At 38.4% G+C, this 24,482-nt stretch overlaps 2 protein-coding genes across 4 annotated transcripts in view; one reads left to right on the top strand and one right to left on the bottom strand.

The window, feature by feature from the left end:
- JMY (junction mediating and regulatory protein, p53 cofactor) overlaps window positions 1-13,220 on the top strand; it is an 88,629-nt gene extending 75,409 nt beyond the window's left edge. The window contains exon 11 of the mRNA XM_035553484.2: window positions 337-13,220. The gene's annotated coding sequence lies outside the window, so the exon portion shown is untranslated. The remainder of the gene's footprint in view (window positions 1-336) is intronic.
- Window positions 13,221-16,579: 3,359 nt separating this feature from the next.
- The window catches only part of HOMER1 (homer scaffold protein 1), an 86,095-nt gene continuing 78,192 nt past the window's right edge, over window positions 16,580-24,482 (bottom strand). For all 3 annotated transcript variants that reach the window (XM_035553486.2, XM_050716267.1, XM_035553485.2), the window contains exons 7-9: window positions 23,640-23,750; window positions 22,055-22,135; window positions 16,580-17,474 (exon numbers count right to left, since the gene is read on the bottom strand). In XM_035553486.2, coding sequence (XP_035409379.1) covers window positions 17,286-17,474; window positions 22,055-22,135; window positions 23,640-23,750 — 381 coding nt within the window. In that variant the 3' untranslated portion in view covers window positions 16,580-17,285. The remainder of the gene's footprint in view (window positions 17,475-22,054; window positions 22,136-23,639; window positions 23,751-24,482) is intronic.

The following is a 24,482-nucleotide window of genomic DNA, read 5'->3' as shown; positions in this document are numbered from 1 at the left end:
TCTCTTTTATTAGCTGCTGTATGAGTTAACTTCTGTGTAAAGTTATGTTACTACCTTTTCTTTAAGAGCACTTCCTTCCTTATGGACACTCTAAGCCACGTACAATAATGTTGAGGCATTCCATGTATCTGAAGTACAGCTGAACAACCATTATAAAGATGTAGTAGCTTCCATACAATAGTACAGAATCTTGGTTAGACCTAGGAGCAAAGAGAACCAAGGCTTTTAAAGACATAACTTAGTACTGCATGTTGGAATTGCCTAATACATTGATCAGAGAGGATTTGTAAAGCTGTTTAGCTTTTCAGATGTTCCTTTTTTTTTTTCCCCAAACAGGTGATTTACAGCCACTGGAGTGAGAAAAGAAACCCCAGTTGAAGATTACTTTTCCTCTTCATTTCTGAATATTGAGAGCCAGCAGTTTTGACCATCAGTTCCCCAGGAGGTTTTTTGGCAAAGAAATAGCCTTTCTTTGGCAAAAGATTTAGCACCTGGAAAAAATGACCTGAAATGTTACTTTTCAGATCACTTTTTTCTTTATTTGTTCCAAAATTCTGGTTTGAGTAGAAAGCTAAGTTGTGTAGACGTGCATTTCATATAACCAAGAATGCCCAATTCTAAAGCACTTTTCATATTTCTGTTATTAATGTGTGGCCAGTTAAGTGAAGGGAGTATTTTGAGTTGAGAGAATACTTGCATTTAACTAACTTTGGGATTTGGCTGAAACAACAGCTATAAAATCTACCCTTCACTGCACTGAATATATCATCTGCTTGAAAACCAATTAAATAGCTCCTTGCAGAGAAGCTTGCTGCGTAGCAGTGTGATGTTACAGAAAGAGCAGAATTCCTAGTTGCACTACTGTAGCTGAAATTCAGTATTGTGCAACCAAGATTTTTTTCTTCTTAGTTTGAAGAATTGTGTGTCAGGATGAAAAATAACATGTGACTACAACATAATGAGAAGTAAGAGTTGAATTCAGTACATATTCAAGAATGTATTTGTTTCCAGTATGGTACAATTTAGCAAGACATACTGCAGCACCTTTTTAGAAGGTCATTTGTAGTATTAAACCTTTTTAAAGTAGACATTCTCATGCTTTTTAAAAATAATATTTAGCTATGCTAAACCAAGTTAGTTATACTTTTATCATTTATTATAAGAAGCAATATTTTGTAATTTCATACTTAAAATTATTTTTCTTTTTGGTTTAAAATGGCTTTGTTTGAATACTGTAAGCAGCCTCCTTTAAGAAAAGATCAAAGCACTTAAACATACTAATACTTCAGTTGCTTCTCTTGCTATTTTTTATTATTCTCTTTAGTGGCTGCAAAAAAATATTTGTATTTCATACCCAAAAGCCTGTTGTCTGAAAAAAGTTTCCTTTTGATCATGACTATTTTTTTTCAAAGGAGAGTTATAATTTCCTCTGCAGTGAATTCTTAGTAATAACCCTAAGCTTCATGGCTAATGGCTGCAGGCAGCTACACTTACAATAAACATCACAATAATAAGAGGTATGCCAGTACAGAGAGATAGTATTTGACTATCTAGAAACTCCATGTGATATTAGAATAAAAAAGACCATTAAAATTTTAAGGAAGCTAAGCTTTTACTAGCATTATATTTTTACTAGCATGACATACACTGTGTTTGAGAAGTACACAATCCCTGTCCTTTGTGTAGTGTGTTCCATTCACTTTTCCTTTTGTGAAGAACAAACTACTATGTGAATGACTTTTTTTTTTAAGTGGAATTATGCATCGCTGCTGTCACATAACGGAACATGTACTGTGTCAGTGCTTATAACAGGAGATTTCATGTCTTGCCATTTACTTTTATAAACAGGAGCAGGAGTACTTACCTTAGCAACAGGCTATATAACCTACAGGAACCTCAGATGTTGGACCCTTCAGCTGTTTTGCTGTGGCTGTCCTGAAATTAAAGCTCTATCAAACATCTCAAATGGATGCCACTTTACCCTTGCTATTGACAGGCATCTTCTTAACCTTGTTGCCTTATTTATAGTTAGTGAACATTCATTTTCAAAGCACCCATGAGCAGCATTATTCCAGAGATGTATTGATTTTGCAGTATGTATTCATTGCCAGGTCTGTATGCTTTTCTCCTGAGAAGATCAGCTCTATAAAATGCTTGATATTGGCTTTCTAAGGACCTAAAACCACAAGGTATATTTTTCATAAATTGCTTCTCTTAACTCGAGTTAGATGGTGTGGTTATAAGCTAATACCACGCTCATGCAGCAATAATAGTAATTTCAAAGTTTATCATTATCATCTGACATTGACTGTACTGTAAACTGTGGCGTGTTTCTGCTCTACGTTCGTCTACACTTCCAGTCATACCACACCTGAAACTGAGTTAATCAAATAATTTTTTGGCCATAGCACAAAGCATAATTATGATGTAGAATGGTAATTCAAATTATATAGTTCATCTGAATCTTTGTGCTATATTAATTAGTGGTGATTGAGCAACTTCTTTGTCAATTTTCTCCTGTTTTCCAGCCTGCATTTTTATTCCTTACAGTATGCATATGGGACACTAGCAAAATTCCAAGTCAAGAGAAAATAGTGTAATTTTATGATACAGGTGCAACGGTCCCTTTGCACAGTGTTTGTGTCTACAGTTTACCATTGTGTTGTGATATATCTAAATAGCTCAATGCTTTACTGTACTACAATCTTCAAATTTATTTGCCATGTGATCTGTCGACTTTGCCTTGAAAATGTGTGCATGATGAGAAAAAATACAAAATTACTGTCCTTAATCTGTTTTATATTTAGTTGAAATCGTAGATTCCTGTAATAGCTTAGTTTATAGAAATGGACTTCTCATAGTAGCAAGTGTTTTATGTGCACACAAATAGAAGTTGTTATGCTGAGCAAAGCAGTTTATATCAGTTCAGAACTGCCATCTTCCGTGTGGAAAGTAAATGTTTTTTTTCCCCCGCATACTGCTGAAAGCCCAAATGCTTGATTTTAATCTTCTATGAGTCCCTAGATGTCACAGTTTCACATAAGTCTCCATTGTGATATAAAAATTGTGCATATGTAGAGTACAGTTAATGCATAAAACTTCCCATCCTTCTCTGCAATGTGAAGTTCTGCAGTGGGATGGCTGGAGCAGCAAATGGGGGAAGTATATCCACAAGAAACTTAGAGAAATTACGACAATCCTACATTAAATTTGGTTCCTCCGTAGCTAAGAAAAGTTCTGATGAATATGTTGGTCCTTGAGAAATCATAGCAAGCATCACGACAGAAAAAAACAGTTAAACATATGCACAGAAAGAGAGCCTCATTGTGGTGGCTGCCTTTGTCTGTTGTTAGTCATTTATCTTAAGCAGTGTGTCTGTTTTCAGGCTTTTTTGATCTTTAGAAACGTGCTTTCTTGCTTCAAGTTAAAGCTGTTGTAGTATTGTATAACGGATCCGGTGAGATAAAGAGTTGGAGTGCATAATGTTTATTTTGTAAATGCTTGTTGAGGACTGAAAAATCTTGTATGAGTGGGAACAGGAAATACTGAATTTCTGTTTACATAACCAAAATGTAAGGTAAACAGGAAGTTTTTCCTCAGAAATAGAGTTTGCATCAACATTAATTTCATCCTCTCATTCACAGAAGTTCCAGATCCTTTAAAAAATTACCAATATTCTTAGTTTGTTCACTTTCTTACTGTTCTCATGTCTTAGTTAAATAACCTGTCTAGGGTTGATGAATGCTTTTTTACCTTCCTTAAGCATCACTTTTAATTTTTCATTTTTTAAATCTGATAGTCTGCATCCTACACCAGACACCTTTAAAACAAATTAGTATAATTATATATTGTGTTCTTTTGTGGCTACATCAGGGGTAGGACTCAACACACTTCATTACATTATTTGTAGAGAATCATTTTGAGTATAAGCACTATATTCTGTAATGTCTATTATTAAAGTAATGACAGGTGCGTTATTGAAGATGCAACTTATTGAGAAGAGGAAACAGAAACTTGTATTGGTTAATGTTCCCCTTATTCGTTTGTTGCGCTGAATTTCAAGAGTAATTTGTAAATCAACTTCGTTCACACGTCTATCAGATTTTATTTTCATTGTAATGCTTATGTAATTAAGTTACCCATATATGTTTCTGGTAATGATCCCATAAGCATGGACAATATATTGTTATGTTTAGCACTACAGAATTAATGTTAAGAACAAGCAAAGCTTATTGCAAAGAAAAGGAGCAAACAAGCACCTTACTGTTGCTTAATTTGAGCGTGTTGCATAATTTCAGTGCTACGGGAGCTGACAGACAGTAGGTCATTCTAAGCTTGACTGCAAATTGCTCTTTGGTGTAAGCACATTGACATACTGCTATCAATGCTGTAAAAAGTACAGCAATGGCTGTTTTTAACCTATAAATATACTGTAATTTAAATTTTTCCTACAAAACAAATTTATATTTAATTGCTGCCTAAGACATGTACGTAAAATTAGGATTTTTAGCAGGGTTGAGGGTGGGTGGGCATGCCAGTTTATTTTGGGGATGGGTTGTTGTATATACATTTCTTTGCACTTCCTGTTCAGTTTAACTATTAATCCAAAACTCCCAGCTCTGACTGTCGTGAGTCTGCAACCTGACACCTACGTATTTTTATTCAGGTCTGCTATATTCTGTGGCACAGAGCTTCAGAATTTGACAGAAAAGGTCTTTCCATTCTCAAATGTGAATACTCTGATGTACCTCTAACATGGAAAATGACCAAGCAATGAATTTTACTCTGCTGAGTTTAATGTTACTGTGGAGTATTATTTAAAGCTGATATCTAAGGCTGTTAACCAATGGTGTGTCCATTTGGGAAAAGTAAGAAGGGTGATTGTTATTTCAGTGGGTATAGTCCAAACTCTGCAGAGATTTTATTCTAGATACTGTCACCTGTTCAGTAACTAGTTTGCCTTAGACTGGCTTGACTTTCAGATTCTTTCAGGAGCATTTTTTTTATTTCTGAATTACAGAATAGATATTGGGGATAAGGGACACTTCGTGTGTCCCAGCACATTATTATAGTTGCTATATGTTTTGGATTTTGTCTTACATATTTATGAATACATCATTATAAGATGAAAGGAATATAGATGGCTGCAGATTGTCTTGCATGAATGACATCAGTAAAGGTAAATGACACTAGCTTCTTTTTTTAAGCCTGTTGAATAAGAAATAATCAAACCAGTTTGCCATTCACTAGCTTTGTGCAATATTATTGGTAGAATCAAACACTAGCACACTGTGCTTGGCTTTAAGGAAGCTCTTTAACACCATTATATTCAAAAGAACATATTAAATGCATATTTTATTGTAAACAACTGCAAATTTGCTATACCTACAAATGCTTAATGGTATAAAGTATTAAGCAACAAGTATCTTTAAGAAAAAAGGTAAAAAACTAAGCAAAAATTTCCAGCAATACCTAAAAACTAAAAACTAAAAAAAAAAAAAAAAACACTTAACTGTCTGCCTTTTGCTCTTTTTTCTTTACTGCGGCTTTTCTGCAATGCAAGTTTATTGCTGTGTATCATGGTTTTTTATTTTCTTGACTCAGAAGTTTAAACCTGTACACAAAGTACTGAACTCACCTTCTTCTACATGCGATGTAACATCATACTCACAGTTTTGGTGCTTAAAAATGATTCCTTTTTTCTTTATTAAAGGATATTTATTTGACCACTGTCCTGTTTTTACTTTGCGTATATAGCAATGTTTAAAAAATATATATATAGTTTGGTTCCCACAAAAAAAAAATAAAAAACAGCAACAAAAAAACATATATACTAAAGTTTCCATTGTTATTCTTTTAGTTCTTCAAGCTGCGTTACTGCCATTGCTTAATGGCAGATGATTGTGTATAAGCTATGTTGCAGCAAGGAGTAATATCTTTGTAAATTGTTATATAAATAAATTAGGTATTATAGAAGAACCTTGCTCTTAAGTAATGCAGGATAATTGAGCTTAAATACAAATAAAAAATAGTTTCCATCTCTTAATGAAAAGACAAAAACAGAGCAGAAATTTAAGTCCAGAAATGTTAAGAGCTTTGATCCCTTATTGCAGTTTCCTACAGTTTAGAGCTAGCTAGAGACAATGGCATTCTATGGAGAGAGAGAGCAAGCCTCCAACTGCAACCACTTAATTTACAAAGAGCAGTAATGATAATGGAAAAGCTCAAATTGAAAACCTTCACTATTTTTGCTTTTTTGGTGTAAGTGCAATATAATATTTCAAAAACAAACTAGATCATGCATGAATAATTCAGATATTTTAGAAGTATCATTATGAGTGTTTTGAAGAGAAAGGTTCTACCTGTTTTCTGAAGGAAAAATACCCTAAAATCCACAGCTGATCATTTCCCAGACTTGTGTTGCCAGCTGTTGTTTTTCTGTTTGTTTTGTGTGTGTGTGTTTTTAAGTAATACCACAAAATGAATATTACCTAGAGATAAAACTACAAAAATACTCATGGTGCACAGAGGTCTGTTTGCATTGTGCACCTTTTTCCTTTCAATCTCGTGTTTCTGGTACAAGAACCGCACCGCAGGTAAGTCAATGTAGGCAGATTCTATGCCCAGCTGGTCCTTTAACATGAAAAAATAAAAATTAAAAAAAAAATAAATAAACTATGTGCTTAATGCAATAAGAACTGTTTAGAGCTATATAATCCTCAGAAAACAAGAAAAAGTTACGATGTTTTTAATAGCAACCTGAAACAAAGGTTTGCTGGCAATACAAACCTACACTGCAAAGAGTCTCATCAAAATACAAATCAAAATTTTACTTGTATTGTTGTTCGCCTCTGGTAATAATGGCATACACTATTAATTTTGCACTGTGGCAGAACAAGTAGGAAGTCTGCTTTGAAATAAGCAAATTCTTCAGTCATCTCTGATTATTGCTTGTGAAAGATGAGGATTATGTTTGTAGCCAGGGTCTATTCCTAAATGCTTTCACTGTGCTCAGCAGCATGTGCTCACATCTGGCCTGAAAAGTCTGCTTCCACACACGTTTTGCTCCACAGAACAAACTTGTATTTAAGAGCATTTGTTGCCATCAACTGCTGTCTGCCCTGGCATTGGCTCGAGCAGGTAAGTCGCTCCTTTTTTAATCACTTCTTGGGGTATTCCTACAGGCTGGAAGTATGTCTAATGCATGCATCAGATTTGCAAATTAGTGAATAGATCTGGATGCACACTTCCAAGGCAGTGGTGTGCTACTCAGAATAAGGCCTAAATGTTTGCACAACACATAGAAGATGGGAGATGGGTAGAACCATCATTTATTTTTTTTTTCATATTAGTTACACGTCAGATGTAAAGGAAAGGTACATTGTAAATAAATATTCATTGGGCCACAGTCCATCTCAAAGTTATAAAACAACACCTCTTTCTCACAGAAATCATTGGTATATTTAGGGTTTGTTCACATTCCACCAGTTTATGATCAGCAGAGGGGATGTGGGGAAGGGAGAGATAAATATGGTAGTTGAGTTTGTTCCAAAACCTGAGAAATGTTCCTTTTCTCGGAAGTTCTTATGCTGCTTCCCATTGTACAGGTTTTGCTCCTCCTGTTGTAGCAGGGAGGTTATAGTGAGCCACCAGTGTGTCAGCACTGCCAGCAAAGCCCGAGCTTTATGCTCACGCCACAAACAGCTTATCTAGATCTAATGCCATGAAGTTTTGTTGATGTGTTTTTTCCTCTTTTAGGATGGAGCAATGTAATTAACTGTAAAACATCATCTGTAAATTTCAGGTGTAGCATGTAGGCCATGTAAGTGATGCAAGCATCACTTTGTTGATACTGCAAAAGATTACTCCAAAGGTTTTACCAGGTGACTACTGGCATGGCCACGTGGCCAGCCTTGGGTGCAGGCATGACCAGTTTTCCATCCTGCAGAACTGCAGACCTGCAGTCGTCTTGCTGCCATCGCGATGCCCTCCTGCCCCTTCCCCATTTACTCCGAGACTCTCAGCTGTGTAACTCTCTCTAGACTTCATGCAAATCTGCACCCCTGCCGTGCTGACTGCCTTGACTTTTGTTAACGTGACAAAAGATGGCAAATCTTTTAAGATGGGGATCTTATTCATGTTTACAAATATCTTAAATGTGGGAGACAGAGGGATTTGGCCAACCTCTTTTCAGTGGTTTGTGGGGACAGGACAAGGGGCAGTGGCCACAAGATGGAGCACAGGAAGTTCCGCACCAACATGCGAAAGAACTTCTGCACGGTGAGGGTGACGGAGCACTGGAACAGGCTGCCCAGGGAGGTTGTGGAGTCTCCTCCTCTGGAGATATTCAAGGCCTGTCTGGACGCCTACCTGGGCAGCCTGCTCTAAGGAACCTGCTTTGGCAGGGGGGTTGGACCCAATGATCTCTTGAGGTCCCTTCCAACCCCTACAATTCTGTGATTCTGAGATCTCCCGTGACACCTTGCCTCGGTGGGGAGGGCTGGTGGATAGAAACAGGCAGAGATTCTTGCCCGTGCTATTACAGCTGCTGCCTGTCTGCACTAGTGCTGGGGCATGCCCTTTCCCCTTTAATCAACCAAAATTGGCAAAAAAACACCCCACTGCATTCAAGATCAGGCATCTGCCACCTTCTCCCATCATTCCTACTATAACTGTGAGCTGTCTGTGATGTTTGTTGGAGGCTTGTGCCAGAGATAATCAGTTGTATTATCTTTTCACTTTCTCCTTGCCACCAAAGACAGTAGGTGATTTCTCTGAGTGTGATTTCTCTTTTCAGTATCTGTGTCCTACATTGCTTATAGAAGGCCAAGCACATTTATTGTCTTTCAAGCATCATTTACTGTTTACTTCATTTTTTAATCTTTTCTAACTTGCATCATGCTCCCTCTGTATTTTACTATTTAAAAGTCACAGGAATAACAAAATCAAAGAATCATGCAATACATACAAAGCATTTATATTGGCTATACTTTTTCTTCCTCAATATTTTATTTTGATCCCATTAAATTTCAGTAGAAATGCATCTGAACTTAGTGTACAAAATCATCAACATATGCTCTAACTGCCATGCATGTTAACTACACAGTTTAACCACAACAGATGTTTTATGAATCAACTTTATATGAAGCACCATAAAGTGATGACCTTTCTTTTTCCTCCTGTTCACTTGCTGAGAGTAAACTGACAGACGGAGTGGACCGAGACCCACAAAAATAAAACATTGACAAGCCATTGCACACTACGCTTGGTTTTTAATGGCATGTTGGAAAATAAAAAAGTCTTGAGTAGGCATTAAGAAATAAATAAATCACATAGCCTATCCCCTTGTTGCTGGAGCACATACACCTATGTTATTCCTGTAAGTTTCCTGAGGGCTTTTATTGGTGTAAGGTCACAGCCTCTGAATGAGCCATCACAGTGCCTAGAGGCTGAAGGCTAGTAACATCAGACCATTAATTGTCATCCTGCCCACCACTGCTGTATGAACAAATTACGTTGTCCTCTCTGCAACAGACTATTCATGCATCCCCTTGCTCCCCGCTGCTCCGATACACACACACACACCTCACCCCGCTCTTCCACTCATCATTAAACCAAACAGCACCTGGAGGCTCAGCCTGGTGGAGGCCGGCCCTTTGAGAGGCCGGGACATTCAGCCTCTAGACATTCAGCCTCCAGTGCTCACAGCCAGCAGATGCAACCAGGGAAAGCAACCTGCTGGTGAGCGATGCTCATAGCATGTGCATGCTGATTTAATCCTCTCTGGGAAAGGATGGGAGGGGTGCAGAACTCTAGTTTTCTCAGTCAAAGGTAGAATTAATTAAACAAGCTTGATAGAGCAAATTTCTGTTCAGGAAATGAAATTTTGTCACTTAAAAAAAAAAAAAAAAAAAAAGTCTACTCAGGCTGTGTGTCTGGTGAAAACACCTGCAGGTTGCCTACCATGACATGCTTTGCTTAGGTTTGTATACAAACTATCATATCTTAGCAAACACATTTTAATTTGCAGTAAGAAATGTCAAACAGAAATCTAACCAGCATTTGCCAAGGCTGCACTATCAGCGATATGGGGTTGACCTGTGTTCTGTTCCCAGCCATCAGCTGCCCACAGATCTGAAGTCTTTCTGCCCTACCAGGCCTAGACACACAAATTTGCTGAAGTCCTTCCTTAGTGGATGCTAAGTTTCAGGAATGCTTCTGCATAAGAGGGAACGTAGTGCTGTTGGTACCAGCTTGCTTAAACTGAATGCAAAATTTAGGTCCTGCTCCTTCTGGAGCTTTCCCAGCAGCAGGGACCTACCTGTGCCCCAAGAGATCATGAAGTTTTTTTTTCCATTATCCCCTCAACATGTCATTGAGATAGCAGATTATGGCTTGCCTTAAAAAAAAAAAATCTTGTGAATACACTGAAATCCTGTAAATTACAATTTATGTTATCTGCCAAGCCCTTCTGTCTGATGAAGGCCTGATTCCCTGAAATGCCGTCACTGTTGCCACCAGTGTTTTCCACGCAGCAGCAGTGTTTTCCAACACAAGGCAGAGCTGTTCTTACAGGAGGTCGTGAAGCTCAGCTTACGATTTCCCCAGGTAATGGCTCCCTCTTCTGGTGCTCTAAGATATCAAAGGAGCGAGTGACAAAAACCTTCGACTTTACAGGCCGGATCGCTACCTACCCAACCTGCCAGCCCAGGCTGGGAGCCTTGTGACAAGCTCTCCCAGTCTGATTTAGGAATACTGCAGCTGCAGTCTTTGTACAGTGACATTTCCAAGCAGCACGCTTTGGTAACACTTGCTTAGAACATGCCTGATGCTTCCTCGTTGCCTCTTCTCCAATTCTGTGGCTTTCCAATGCCTCTAAGACTAAGTAATGTTCAGACAGAATCGACCTCACCCCATACACATATCTATGTACCTTCTGTGTGCGTCTAAGTTGTATTTATGACAAGAACACGGATGCAAAAAAGGAAAAAGAAGAAAAAACAGGGTTGAAATAAAGTTTGGACTTGTAGGTTCAAAAGATAAAAGAAACCATCCCAAATAATACTTTCGTAATTTCTTTTTCTTTCAAGTGGGTGGGGAAAAGGTGCTTATATCAAAACAGCAAGTTACTCTGCTTCTCTAAGAGCTGCTGAGCAAAAATGCCCGTATCCAGATACAGAGAGTGTTCTGCAGCAAAAGGGCTTGACCAGCAGTGACGGTGCTGCAACTGAAGTCAGCGGCTCCTGAACAAAGTTAGCAAACCCTTGGGATGCCTCCAGGACGGGCGGGGTGCAGCCAGCACCGCCACGAATAGCAGGGAGTAGAGGGGAGTGCTGTGCAGGATGCTTGCTCCAGATGAACCCTTGCTTTTGCTCGGCTATACCCTGCTATCCTGGGTACTCTCACTAAGTAAAAGTCAAAGAGAAAACTGTGCTTTTCTTTGTTTTTAAGTTATATTTCTGGTTGCCACTGCTGTGGGTTCCTGTGGAACAACACTGCTGGAATCATAAAAGAACAGCATATTGAGATGTAGAGAAAAATTTTTTTTTTACATTTCCATCTACTAGTTAAGGATTGTGATGTTTCTCTTGCAGAGAAGTACAAGATCATTTTGCTTCCCATTTGATTTTTTGTGTTTGTTTTTGTTTAAAGAAAATTCTGCCATGATTTAACAAATATAATCCAGACTAAGAAACTTCAAAGGTCTTGTTCCCTCTTGGAAAAGCTTAGCTTGCAAATACCTATATGGCCATATGTAATGTAACTCAAAAGGGGGAAAATCCATCCACACAGATTATACTAAAACATACCTTTTCAGTGTAGGTCTTCCTCTCCCCTTAGTACCTGGATGCATGTAGTGTTTGTGATGGTCTGGGACTCTGCATCCTTCTTGATCTACTGGGAAAAAAAATTCTTCCTCTTCAGAACTGTCACAGAAATGTAAGTTCTCTTTCCAAGAAAACTTCTGGGTTGCTACTCCCAGTCTAGTGGAGGCATAGAGGGCTGGGACACTGCTGGATCCAATCCTTGCAGTGAGATTAGACTTGCATGAGAGCAGATGAGAATCCCCAGAGCAGGGATGCCAAAACTACTTCAAAGTTAAAGACAAGAGAGAGAAATCCCTCCTAAACCCAGCTAAGAACTTTGTTTCACAAACACCACAGATGGTAGGAGCTGAGGGCAGGAAAAATAGGAAGTGTCTTCACCCGCTGCAAGTGACTAATACCGACAGCAAACCTCTAGACTTGTGAAGATAAAAGAATGGAAAGGAGTGGGTTTTGCAGACTGCCAGGATTTGGCTCCATTGATAAAGCACATGCCTAATAACGCTGACCTCAGGAAGCAGTAGAGTTCTGGGGCAAGTCAGATGTGCTCAACATTGGCATGATGTGACAACCTAGGGGAAGCAGGACACAGATTAACAAACTTTCTGTCACTGCTGCATGGTTCGGATGTTCTGTCCTCTGCTGTGCAAAACTTTCTTGCCTATTTTACAGCTACTGGTGCCATCTAAGGGAATCCTTTTGAAAACTCTACACTCCCCCCCCCTCCACAAATCTGTAACATCTTCGATAGTTATTCCTCCTTCCCATGCCCGTCAGCATAAGAACCAGCATTTGAAAATGACACAAACTACCACACATGTTGTTCCAACCAAGCTGAGCTTGTGCAGGACCAGGCTAGGAGGGAGAAAGCGTGTATAAACTAGGCTTGTGTTTCTTTGGTCCTAGGAGGAGCTGCCACCAGTGCAGAGGCAGCACTGACAGCTGCAAGTCCCTGAGAGGTTGTGGCAGGCAAGCTATGAGACCCTGTGAGAGTGAGCAGAAACCCACCCCACGACCCAGAGCTGTTGCAGGCACTGCGATGCCAACCACTGCACCTGCCTGTTGGCTGCGTTGCTTAGCCAGGATGGCGAAGGTGAGCTGAGCTGACTCTAGGATCAAACTAAACTCCGTTTGTTGCTTCTGAACGTTTAACAGAATGGGTGAAATTCATCGTACTTATCTGAAGTAAGTGGAGTAAGCGAAGGAACTAATTCTAGAAAGCAAAAATCGGTATTTTAGAAAATGTCTACTACTCCGTGAAGTATGTTCTCTGCTTAGCACCATTCAGAGGTAGTGCACACATGCAGCATTATTGAGAAAATGTAAACAAGACGATCTGAACATTGTTTTGCATGGTCAGGTCCATTTCTTGAAAAAAAATCAGCATATAACTGTGCACTTAATTGTCGTGTTCAGTTACCGAGACTACACTCATTTCACTAGAGTTTCTTGATGTTTGGTTTTTTTCAATTGTCTTTGACATCCAAACCTAATCTCCCTATTGGACTGATATTTGGCCTCAAGATCCAAGATTTCTTTAACCAACCAAGTTGAGTGCTTTTGTTGACACACACAGTTCTGCAGAGAATTAAGATCTGCAACATTTTCCCAGCCCTCTTTCCATGCTGTATTTCTGAAAAAAAAAAATGATTTTTGCCTTTGAAATGAATCTCCCAATGAACGTGGTGGTGTTCACAGATCGCTGTTCAGTAGCCGCTTCAGTACAGAATATGAAAGATGATGTAAAAAGTAAGGTTTATCCCCTTATTGAAGGGGCTAACATGGAGTTAGTCCCTAACTGGTAGAAAAATGAACAGAAAACAGAAACCTTCCACAACTGACAAGACACATCCCAAAATATTCATCTTTAATTGATGCATCGTTCATTCCTGCAGGGTTTTTGTTAAAGGAATTGTCCTGGGAATGCCACCAATAGCATTAAACGATACTTGTTTGTGTAACATCTGGTTTAGCCCTTTATTTATTTATATTTTACCTGAAAATGTGTTTTCGTAGAGACCATATAACAATATTTCCGCATTATCAGTTCATTTTGTTCTCCTCTTTCCTGGGCATATTAGCCAGGAAAAGGAATTCCCAGTCTGTAACAGACATGAATTCACACATTTTACTTTGTCCACATAGAAAAATGCATTTTCTGGATCATTGAGGCAGATGGATTATGAACAAGACACTCAAAAACTAACTATGCAGGCGGGGATATACTTACAAAAATCTTTTATGTCAAAGTCAGGATTTCACAACATAACACGCTAATGCAAAATCCAGTAGCACCTGAAAGATTAAGGTAGCTGCTGCTATCACTTGCACATACTTGAAAAAGATTTAAGGAAAAAAATAGAGTAAAAGTACATTCTCCAGAGAACAGCAAATGTGTTTCAAAATAAAAATGGTATTTTTGATTTTTCTTTAGTTTTTGTTAGGTGTTTCTCTTTTTTTTTTTCTGTAATTCTTTTTGCCTTTTTTTTTTTTTTTTTTTTTTTTTTACACATGCCTGTAGTTGCCATAAAACAAATTATATGTGATGTGACTGTTTGCCTCTCCCATGCAAGTTCTTGTTCTCAGGCTACAGTACTCAACACTGTCTTCAGGTATACATATTCCCATAGTTTCATCAAAGATAGATACAATTCTTTATACCTGCCTCTGGGAAAAGTAACATTTCAAACAGGCAAACTACTCTCTTAGAACAGAATTGGAGAGGCTATAGTAGGTCTAACCACCCAAGTATGAACCTTAGGTTTCAGTTACTAAACACCCACCTACTGTAAATAAACAATAAAAATACTCTTAGCATTCAGATTTTATTTATATGTGCACGTATGTCCACCATATCCCCATATTTATGTTTAACAACTATTTAGGAATTCAAAGGTGCAGCCCTCAGTAATTGTAAAAAATGAAATGAAGCATATCTACTGAATGAGAAAAGAAATTCTCAAATATCAATTTCCAATTTAAAATTTAATTTCAATAGGAAAATATTAAAAATGTGCACATCTAAATTTTTCCATGTTCTTTATATACATATGTGTGTGTACGTATACATAGAAATACTCATGTACCACACATATTCACAAAATTTAAGTGGAAATATTTCTGTCCACTATTTTCCCACATGTAAATGACATCATATCTTTAAAAATGTCAATAATAATATCATTAAAAATAATATTACATTTATTCCATCATCAACTTTCTTTTATTTTTAGTTTCTTCATCCTTGTATGTCCATCGAGCATTAATGGGCCAGATTTTCCTTGCACTTCCACAAATGTTATGCCAACTGAATGTTGCTGACAGCACATCAGAGACACATCTGGTTTACAGCAGCACAAGTGACAGGAGAATCAGGGCCAAACATCACCAAGATAAATTAAAACCTGGTGAAACTTGCTCATGTGGACCTGATGAAGATGTACACACCATCGCCTAAAATCCACCAAATGAAAAACATGTAGCTCACCACAAAGTTTTCAACCAGTAGCACGCTGAATCAAGCTCCCCCCACCCCATTAATAAATAAAATAGGTGAGAAAATACCCTAAAAATATGGATAAAACTTAAACATTGTGTACACTACATACAGTATAATACATGATGGTTTAGCATTTGACCTAAACCATTTTCCTGACTAGTCAGGGGACACCTGATAAATCACTGGTAAAGAAAAAAAAAAAAAATTAGAAATAAAGCATGTATTTCTAATATAAATGATAACCTGTGTGTATTATATGGTATATACATACAGTACACACATAAAACAAACTTTTCTTTTCTAGTTTTCAATAGCAGTCTCTAAGTGGAGAGCATTGTGTTGTACAAATTTAATAAGCAGCTAGATTTCATGTTTAACATTCAAATTAATTTGGGGAGCAAACAAAGGTCAGTGCATCTTTCGACTCTGAAGTCTGACACTCATTCGTACCTTTTAAAAAAGCCCTCTTCAAAGTTACAAGCAATTTATGGCAAAAATGTACTTTGATGCGAGACACATGACACTTGGCTTACCTTTCAAAGAGTTGTGTGTGTGTGTTTTTTTTAAATAAATCTGTTATATAAAGACATGTGTGTTTGCCAAAAGTCTGTTAAAATTACATCAGAACAACTTTAAAACCTGCTCACTGAGGATAATTGAATTCAATTATTTCCTGTTTTTAAACATTTAGTTAACAGTTCAGAATATTGCCTGGTGTCATTTCAATAAAGATGTGATATGAAGACCCATAAAAGAGTAAACATGTCTCCATTTCAATTTGTTATGACAACAAAACTTCTAGAAACAGCTTTCTTGGCAGGACAAGTTCAGTATATGAGTAATCCCTTGCAATAGCTCTATGCTCTTAATGCAGTCTATAATAAACGGTGCTCCCCATAAGCCGTTACAACAAAACCTGAAATTCATGTGACATTCTGAAAAAGTCTCCTGCAGAACAGGCTAACAGTTAATTTAACATACATATTTGATATACGCAGCAAGGCCAGAAAACAAATGACTGGCTATTTCTTGTTACCTGTGCAAGTTAAATTTTACATTTAAAATTCTCATTTCTTTTTTTTTCTTTGTTTTGTTTTCTTTCTTTCTTTCTTTCTTTTTTTTCCTGGGGGACTCACCTGCCATCACTGGTTGGATTCAAAATACAATTTAGTGGAAGATAATATCTCACTGTAATTACATGGAATTCACGTGAAAAAGTAAACCTTACATTGGACAATATTGTAGAACACTTGAGTAAGTTCCATAAAGAAATACGGTCTTTTATATAAACTAAAAAAAAAAAAAAAGGCAAAAAACAAAAGCAACAAACAAACAAGCAAAAAAACCAACCACCAACTGACCAACCAACTGAAATACCCCAAAAGGAAGAACTTTACACAAGCAGTTAGTAACTTCGTTTCAATTAAAGATGCAACTCTCTCTCACCCCGACAAGAATAAATTGGTAATGGCACTGTTTCTCCACAGTGCAAAGTATCCTGAGAAATTATTAAGAACAACAAAATACAGGGCTGTCATCACTAACTTCTTGCACAAAACACAGCAATTAAATATCTTAAATAAATAAACCAGCAAACAACCTATATTGTGTCTATCACAAAAAGGGGATGTGACCTGGGACACTGCTAATTCTTCCATCTCTGATAATTAGAAAAGGATTGCATTCAATTACTGTTAGTATCTTTCAAGTTATCTATGGCCAATAATGTACAAGGAGGTAATTTGTAATTCAAGTTTTTTTTTTTTGTTCGTTGTTTCTTTTTCTTCAACTAGCTACAAGCTGAGTTCTAAATTTTACATTGAAATATGACTCAAATTTAAAACAAGCCCTCTCAGAGGAGCATTTTCTAATTTTGTGCAACTTTGATGCAGAGCCCATCACAGTCCTACAAAGAGAGACAGTGCATCTTTAAGCTGATTGGCACTGAAATCCCATTTTCTTTAGCTGCATTCTATTAGCTTGGCCAAGTTATCCCGTAACTCTGTTAGTTCAAATATTTTTCCATCAAGAATTTCTAAAAGTGTCTTCAAGTTATTGCGAAAAGCTTCTTGCTCATTCTGACTTTTCTCCAGACGTTGCTCTAGATCAGACAGCTGGCCTTCCAGGTCTTTGTTTCGAATTTCTACTTCCTTCAGAGAAAATACATAACATGTTAATGCGTTATCTACAAACAGAAAGCAGTCTAACCTCCTCTTGGCATTCATGCGCTACTTTTGTTTTTAGAATAATTTGTGACCCTTTGAAGTTTCCACAATGCCAAAACCAGAACCCAGACTGCTATTTGGATTGAGAATCTATCCTTTCCTCCATTTTTTCAATAATTCATCTGAAGGACAGACTCACTTGAACAGAGATAAAATTTAGTCGGTGCACAATGTATGTGATATTTAGTTATCACTTCTGCCATTCTGAAATATGCCACCTAGTGAAAACAGCTTCTCAAAGGATTACTTAAGTTCAAAACTCCCCTTATTTAGACTACATGAATTGCTCAAGGACATCAGTCCCCATCAGATGGACTCACACAGAAGCCCATCCAGATCACTGCTTTACGTACAGAGGAGTACCACCTTACTTCTGTCCCAAGTTATATGCCTTTTCACACTGAAAATTAGGACTGGAATAAAACCGAGTAAGAACGATCAAGGTGAAACCACTTGTAGAATACTTAAAGCCTCAAGCACAGGCTGGGTGTCTCATCTGGCTGCCCCATTGCCAAGGTCTGCAGCACAGTGGTCCCAGGCTGGGACCACCAGCAGCGCTGGGAGGAGAGCTCACAGCTGCTCTGTAGTGGGGGCAGATAATTATTTCTTAATTTCAGCTATGAAAACCACTTCTGAAGGCAGCACAGGGACAGTGCACTTGGTACACCATACACCCTGAGCAGCCATTTTCTGGAAAAGTGCATACCAAATTAGTATTTACGTGCAGTGACATTTTTTAAATGCTGCCTGCCTTTACAGCAGGTTTGGGTCACTTAGCTTTAATGGAGCCGCTCTCAGTTTTCAGAGCAACTCGTTTCACGCAGCCACATCTCCTCATAACCGGAGTGCCTCACCTACTGCTTGTTTGTAAAGGGGCAAAGTAAAAATGACAGATTTTTGGCCACTGGCCTCGAACAACAGAGCTGAGAGCAGGCATTACCCCTTGCCGCCAGGATCAAGAGAAAGATTATTTTAATCTGTTTCACACAGATAAAACAGTTGCCAAGGGATTAAAGGAAACTAGCTGAAAAAGGGAGCTTGTAGAAACTACGTAAATTAAAACAGGTGTGTGCTTAGGCAATGATCAGCTTCCTCACAGGTGTTAGGAGCAAGTAAGCTAGGTGACTGTAACCCCGTCGGCACCCACTGCAGGCTGTCCCTCGCCGGGCCTACACCTGACCTCCACACCAAGCGCTGGCACGTGCTACACGGCCTCAGTGCCACAGGTACTAGGGCCCTCCATGGCAAAGTGACCTCGTGTGGCATGGAAATGGGGCTCAGTGTCCCCTCAGCTCCGCTGGGTGGCACAGTCCTTTTGGTATTTCACACAATACTGGCTGCTCAAGCCTTCTGGTGTTGGTTTCCGGAAAACGCTGCGTACCGAATTTTACTTGTGATCCTGACATATCTTACCCTAGATTAGTTTTAATGATTGTTATAATAGTATTGAATTACAAGTTCATGTCCGGATCATGTGCAGCTTCCTATTACAGTCCGCCTCAGAACTGCTGCTTCTTAATGGAAGAAGGGGAGAGGTATCCACATAACATAATCCATTCCCCTACTCGTGTCATTTTGCTTTATTTGCAATTAATCTCACCTACTCTTCTGATCCATTCAGGCCCTTTACAAGGTTTATTGTACACTGTTTTTCCAAGCTCTTACAGCAGCCATAATCACTTCTCATAGACTATTTTCTTTTAGAAAATAAATAAATTATTAACAAATCATTTTTGCTATTCTGTCCTGGTTTCAGTTCGGACAGAGTTAATTTTCCTCCTAGTAGCTGGCAGGGTGCTATGTTTTGGATTAGGATGAGAAGAGCGCTGATAACATGCTGATGTTTTAATTGTTGTAGAGCAGTGCTTACACCAAGCCAAGGACTTTTCAGCTTCTCGCTCTGTCCTGCCAGCGAGCAGGCTGGGGGTGCAGCAGGAGCTGGGAGGGGACAGACCCAGGACAGCTGACCCAAACTGGCCAAAGGGGTATTCCATACCATCTGACGTCATGCTGAACAATATATAGGGGTGGCTAGCCGGGGGGGGGGGGGAGGGGGGCCGGCTGCTCGGGGATAGGCTGGGCATCGGTCAGCGCGTGGTGAGCAATTGCATTGTGCATCACTTATTTCGTACACATTATTATTATTAATACTATTATTAATACTACTATTATTATTATTGTTATTATTATTTTCCTGTCTTAATAAACTGTCTTTATCTCAACTCACAGGCTTCACTTTCCCGTTTCTCTCCCCCATCCCAGAGAGGGAGGGGGGAGGGTGAGCGAACGGCTGTGTGGTGTTTAGCTGCCAGCCAGGCTAAACCACAACATATTCGCACTGTAATAATCTCTTGTGGAAGTCAGAGAAAGGATCAGAATTAAATATTCAAATCATACACAACAGCTGTATTTAGGGATCAGGCACAGTAATAAAGATATCCTGACTTGCTGTGAGAGTCACACTGATCATGAGTGATTGATATGTCTCAATTAATTAAACTATTAAGTAACAAGGGCCCTGATACTTACCCTTTGCAGTGATAACATACTGCTGCTCACTGAGATTTCCCAGTGATGGATTTCAAATTCATTCCCTGATATAAATATGTCAGAAATGCAACATACCTTGCAATAATAATTTCTTTGTATAATGTTTTTCATATAGGCTGCATTCCAAAATATTATAGAGTTACATAATCCATTTATGAACACAAGAGGGTGAAAAACAAAGCGGAAGAGAAAAGTGTGTGATGAACAGATACAGACCCTAGAGACAATCACTCTGAAAACAGACAATGAGTCAACGAAGCGAACAGATGTGGGATGGTCAGACCGGAGCTACGGAAGAAAACACAATTTCTCTGACATCACAGGTGTAGGGTGAAATGGCTTGGAGAAGGCCACTGCTGGCAAAGCAGAATGAGTACTGCAGTATGCAAAGACTTAAGATCTTTTGTAAGAGCTGCATCAGGACAGTAATAAGCTTTAACCTGAAGAATGGCAACTTTTATGTCAGATCCTAACCATTTTGAGAAACTGATCACCTACAATGTGACATATGGACCTATATACATAATACATCCATTTGGTTCCTAAGATAAATATATATCTCAAAAGGAAGCTACAACCTTTGTGAAGTATAATTATTAATAAAAAGTTAGGATTTACAGATTCTCAAAAATCTTTAGCCTTTTGCTAGTCTCTCATAACTCTGCTTGCTAAGGATAACTATTTCCCAGCTCATTATTACTTTTCATGTGGTCTTATGCTGATATTACATATGCCACTGCTAGCACAATTTCTAACTTTCATTATAATCTCATTTTTAAATCACTCATATAAGTTCCTTTTCATCTGAAAACTCCCATGCTTAAAGTCAGCAACAATTTTTGGAATAGTGGAACAGGCAAGCTCAGGTGTACTCAAAACAATCTTCAAAGAAGCACTGTAATAACATAGTTTTTTTTACAAATAATTTGACTTACGAATGGGGGAGAATGAATACAGTAATTTTGTTCTAATGCAGTTTATTCTGTAGGTTAAAATGAGACTCAAGAAAGTTTCAATTCACATAACGCATTTCAAAGATTATCCACTTGATGATCTTTTAGCTGTGGATAGCCTGGCAGAGCTTGTTTTTGGCACAATTTAGGTCAAGATGCAGAATAGTGATGGTCACATTTCAGCACTTTGGATTTGGAGCTATTTAATGCCTGATTTTCCAGCTGTATCAAAACTCTGATGTCTGAATTCAGAGTTTAAACCCATCTCAGCTCTGGGTCAACCTCAATCAGAAGGCTGATGCTTCCTAAGGGGGTCATGTCCATGCTGGCTGGTCAGCCCAGCAACAGAAGGACAGGAGCTCAGACATAGCAAGGGAGGGTATACTGCTTCCAGTAGGCTGAGGTATCTGGTTCTACACACAGTGAAGGATCAACACAGAAAAAAGAAGAAAAAACAACAACAACAACAAAAAACCACAAAGCAAAACAAACAATAACAATACAATGATTCTAAATAATTATGTATAATCCTAAAAATAAAATGTCGAATTCTGTTTTTAAAGTCTGTACTCTGCAAGAACACTTTAACCTTTACCAGAGAATGCTTAGAAGCTGAATACAGACTCATACCAACATGACGCCTATCAACAAGCCTGATAGTTCAGTGGCACACAAGACCCATGACAAGACATTGCTGTGAAAATGAGACCAGAACTGCCCACGACATGTATTGATGAAGGACATCTGCTTGCCTCAGAGCTGGGTGGAGTTCAGTGGCACTATAAATGAAATTTGGTTCTGTTCCCTCGGTAAAAAAATAATGACTTACTGCAGGTGGAAATTGTATTCCAAATTCTCCAGGAGCATCTTGACCCACCACTTTACAACTTACATATTTACCCAGCAGCTTCGATCAATACAGCAGAAGTTGCTGATGTAAACTGCTCACTTGAAGATCATTTTGCCCTTCTATCTAAATTAAGATGATGCACTATAGCTCACCTGTAACTTCTGGGTCAAAGAATCCCTCTGTGCCTGGAGCTCTCTGGCATTGTCAATTTCTTGTTTCAATCTTTCTATTTCCTAAAGGAGAAGAAACAACTTCTTTAGCAACATATTATTTGGATTGGCTTCAGTACAGGTAAGCTGGCTGCTTCTTCTTCTCCTGAGCAAGGCGTAGCAATGATACCAAAACTAGCAACTGGCTATTGCCTATCATAGCACATGAAGTTTAAGCTCTGCTCCCAATACTCCTGAATCACAGTCCCCAAAAGGCAATCCCCTTGTGAATAAACAACAATAAAGACAAGTATTTTCTTTGTCATGCAAGTCCAAGCCTCCTTCCCATACAAAAGACTTGAAATATTTTTTTTTCTTGGAATATTAAGGGTCCTTGTAATTTGAGAAAAAATTTTGTTTTTTATGTTCTGTTATAATCTATCCTTTCCCATTTTTTCATGAGAAAAATCCAATTTTCATCTGTGAGCTGCTTATTATGTCACTAGCAGCAGGGCTGAGCATCAAAAAATTACCATCCTTGACCATTGATTTCTATAAAAGACTTAAAACTAACAAATATTTCTCCCTACAGGGGCATATTTACCTTCCAGAACTCCTCTTGGAAAGGTATCTCTGCATTCAGCAACTCAGCATAATGTGAAAGAGCAAGGGCACCAAAATGGGAATCATTACCAACCTAAGGCTAATCTCGGGTCTGAGGGAGCTTGAAGAAGGCTTTCCTCCATTTTGGGAGCATGTTCTGTTTGTTCCTAGGAGCTCTTCTCCTGCATCCTCCTCAGAAACAGCTAACAACAACACAGCTGGAGACCCTGCAGGACACACTGGCCCTCCAAATGTACATACCAGTGCGTGCTTTGTCTGTGCCCATGCAGGGCTCAAGGGATGTGATCTTAAACAGGGCAAGCAAACCATCACACATGGCCCCCTCCACCTCATTCTTCCCATCCATAAAGGGGAAATCCCCAGTCATTCACAAATCTTTTTTCCTCTAGGACCCATGCCAGTGCAGGTGTTACTCCAATTCTTTGTATTTTCCTGTTGCTGGCCGAGCCCAAGGCAGATGGCACAATAAATATCATCCAAGTTACAGGCTGAGGGTTTGGCACACGTTGAAGGAGAGGGCTTATCTTAGGGATCATAAAAGTCAGCTATATTAACATAGACTGAAAAACAGATTGGCCTGAAAAAAAGGCATTGATATATTTCTTGCTCCAAACCCCTCTCTCCAGAAAAAGGAAAGCATGCTTATGACTGCTTCCCTTCTTAGTCAGTGCGGACAGCATCAGTGTGGTGATTGCTCTAAAGAAACCACACGTGCCTCAATGCAGACTTACTTTTGCAAAGAGTAAAAGCAAAGATGAAAAAATTATATTTTTTGTTCTTCAGATACCTAGCTCTATATTGGACAGATGTAGAAGGAAAAATATTGATCATTTCAAATAAGCTGAAAAATTAAATTTTTACATCCATAGGAAATACCACGACACTTACTAGTCATTGCAAGATTAATATTGAATTCCTTTAGAAAAGATGTAACAAAAAAGCCAAAATAAACATTAGCAAATACCTCTTCTTTTTTCTTCAGCGTAGATTCTAATTCCTGTATTGTCTGGTTTAATTCTGTTTTATGTGTGTGGACTGCATTGGCTTGACTGCTCACACACTCTAGCTCAGTCACCTGTTGAAATAAGTGGTGGCAACACACAGAGAATTAATTGCAACAATTTCAAGGTACCATTACTTCTTAAAAGAAATAGCTGAATTTGAAATATACCCTTAGTTCTGGGTGACTTATGTTGATTAAAATGGTGAAGCTGTTCTCATGAAGCTGCATACAATTCCTTAACAAGTTGTTTTGCAGAAAATGGCTGCTGTGACTTCTAATGTTTACTGTAATAACTTGGAAACAATAAATTTAATATATTGCAGGCTGAAAAGAACATTAATTAAAAGTTATACTTACTAATTATTGAAAATTTTACAGAAGAAGCTGAATTACCATTTCAGAAACAGTAACATCTAGATGATTAAACACAGATCTAAGTAACCTCTCCATCTGACATTTTTTAATGTTGCACCATCTTAATCAACTAAGCCACAATGCTCACCCCCTTCCTAGCACGCCAATTAACATTTCACAGCCTCAATTTCTGACTCCGCATCAGAAGATACTCAGCTACCAATGTACAGCTGCCAGCTTCTTACTTCCTGTAGTCTCAGACTTCATCTCTCAGTCACAAAACTAACAACTAATGGCACAATTTGGATTTGTACTGTTCCTCTTTATTAGCAGGCAGCAAACATTCTCCATCTGCCCTTGGATAAGATAAGATACCTGGCAATAGTATGTCCTTTTCATTCTAATTTTTTAATTGATGAGATGTTAATATCCTAACATTCACAGAAAAAT

The sequence above is a fragment of the Cygnus atratus genome, chromosome Z (assembly GCF_013377495.2).
Source record: "Cygnus atratus isolate AKBS03 ecotype Queensland, Australia chromosome Z, CAtr_DNAZoo_HiC_assembly, whole genome shotgun sequence".
Classification (NCBI taxonomy): Eukaryota; Metazoa; Chordata; class Aves; order Anseriformes; family Anatidae; genus Cygnus; species Cygnus atratus.
The sequence above is the reverse complement of the archived record's forward strand: the minus strand, read 5'-3'. Positions and strand labels throughout refer to the sequence as shown.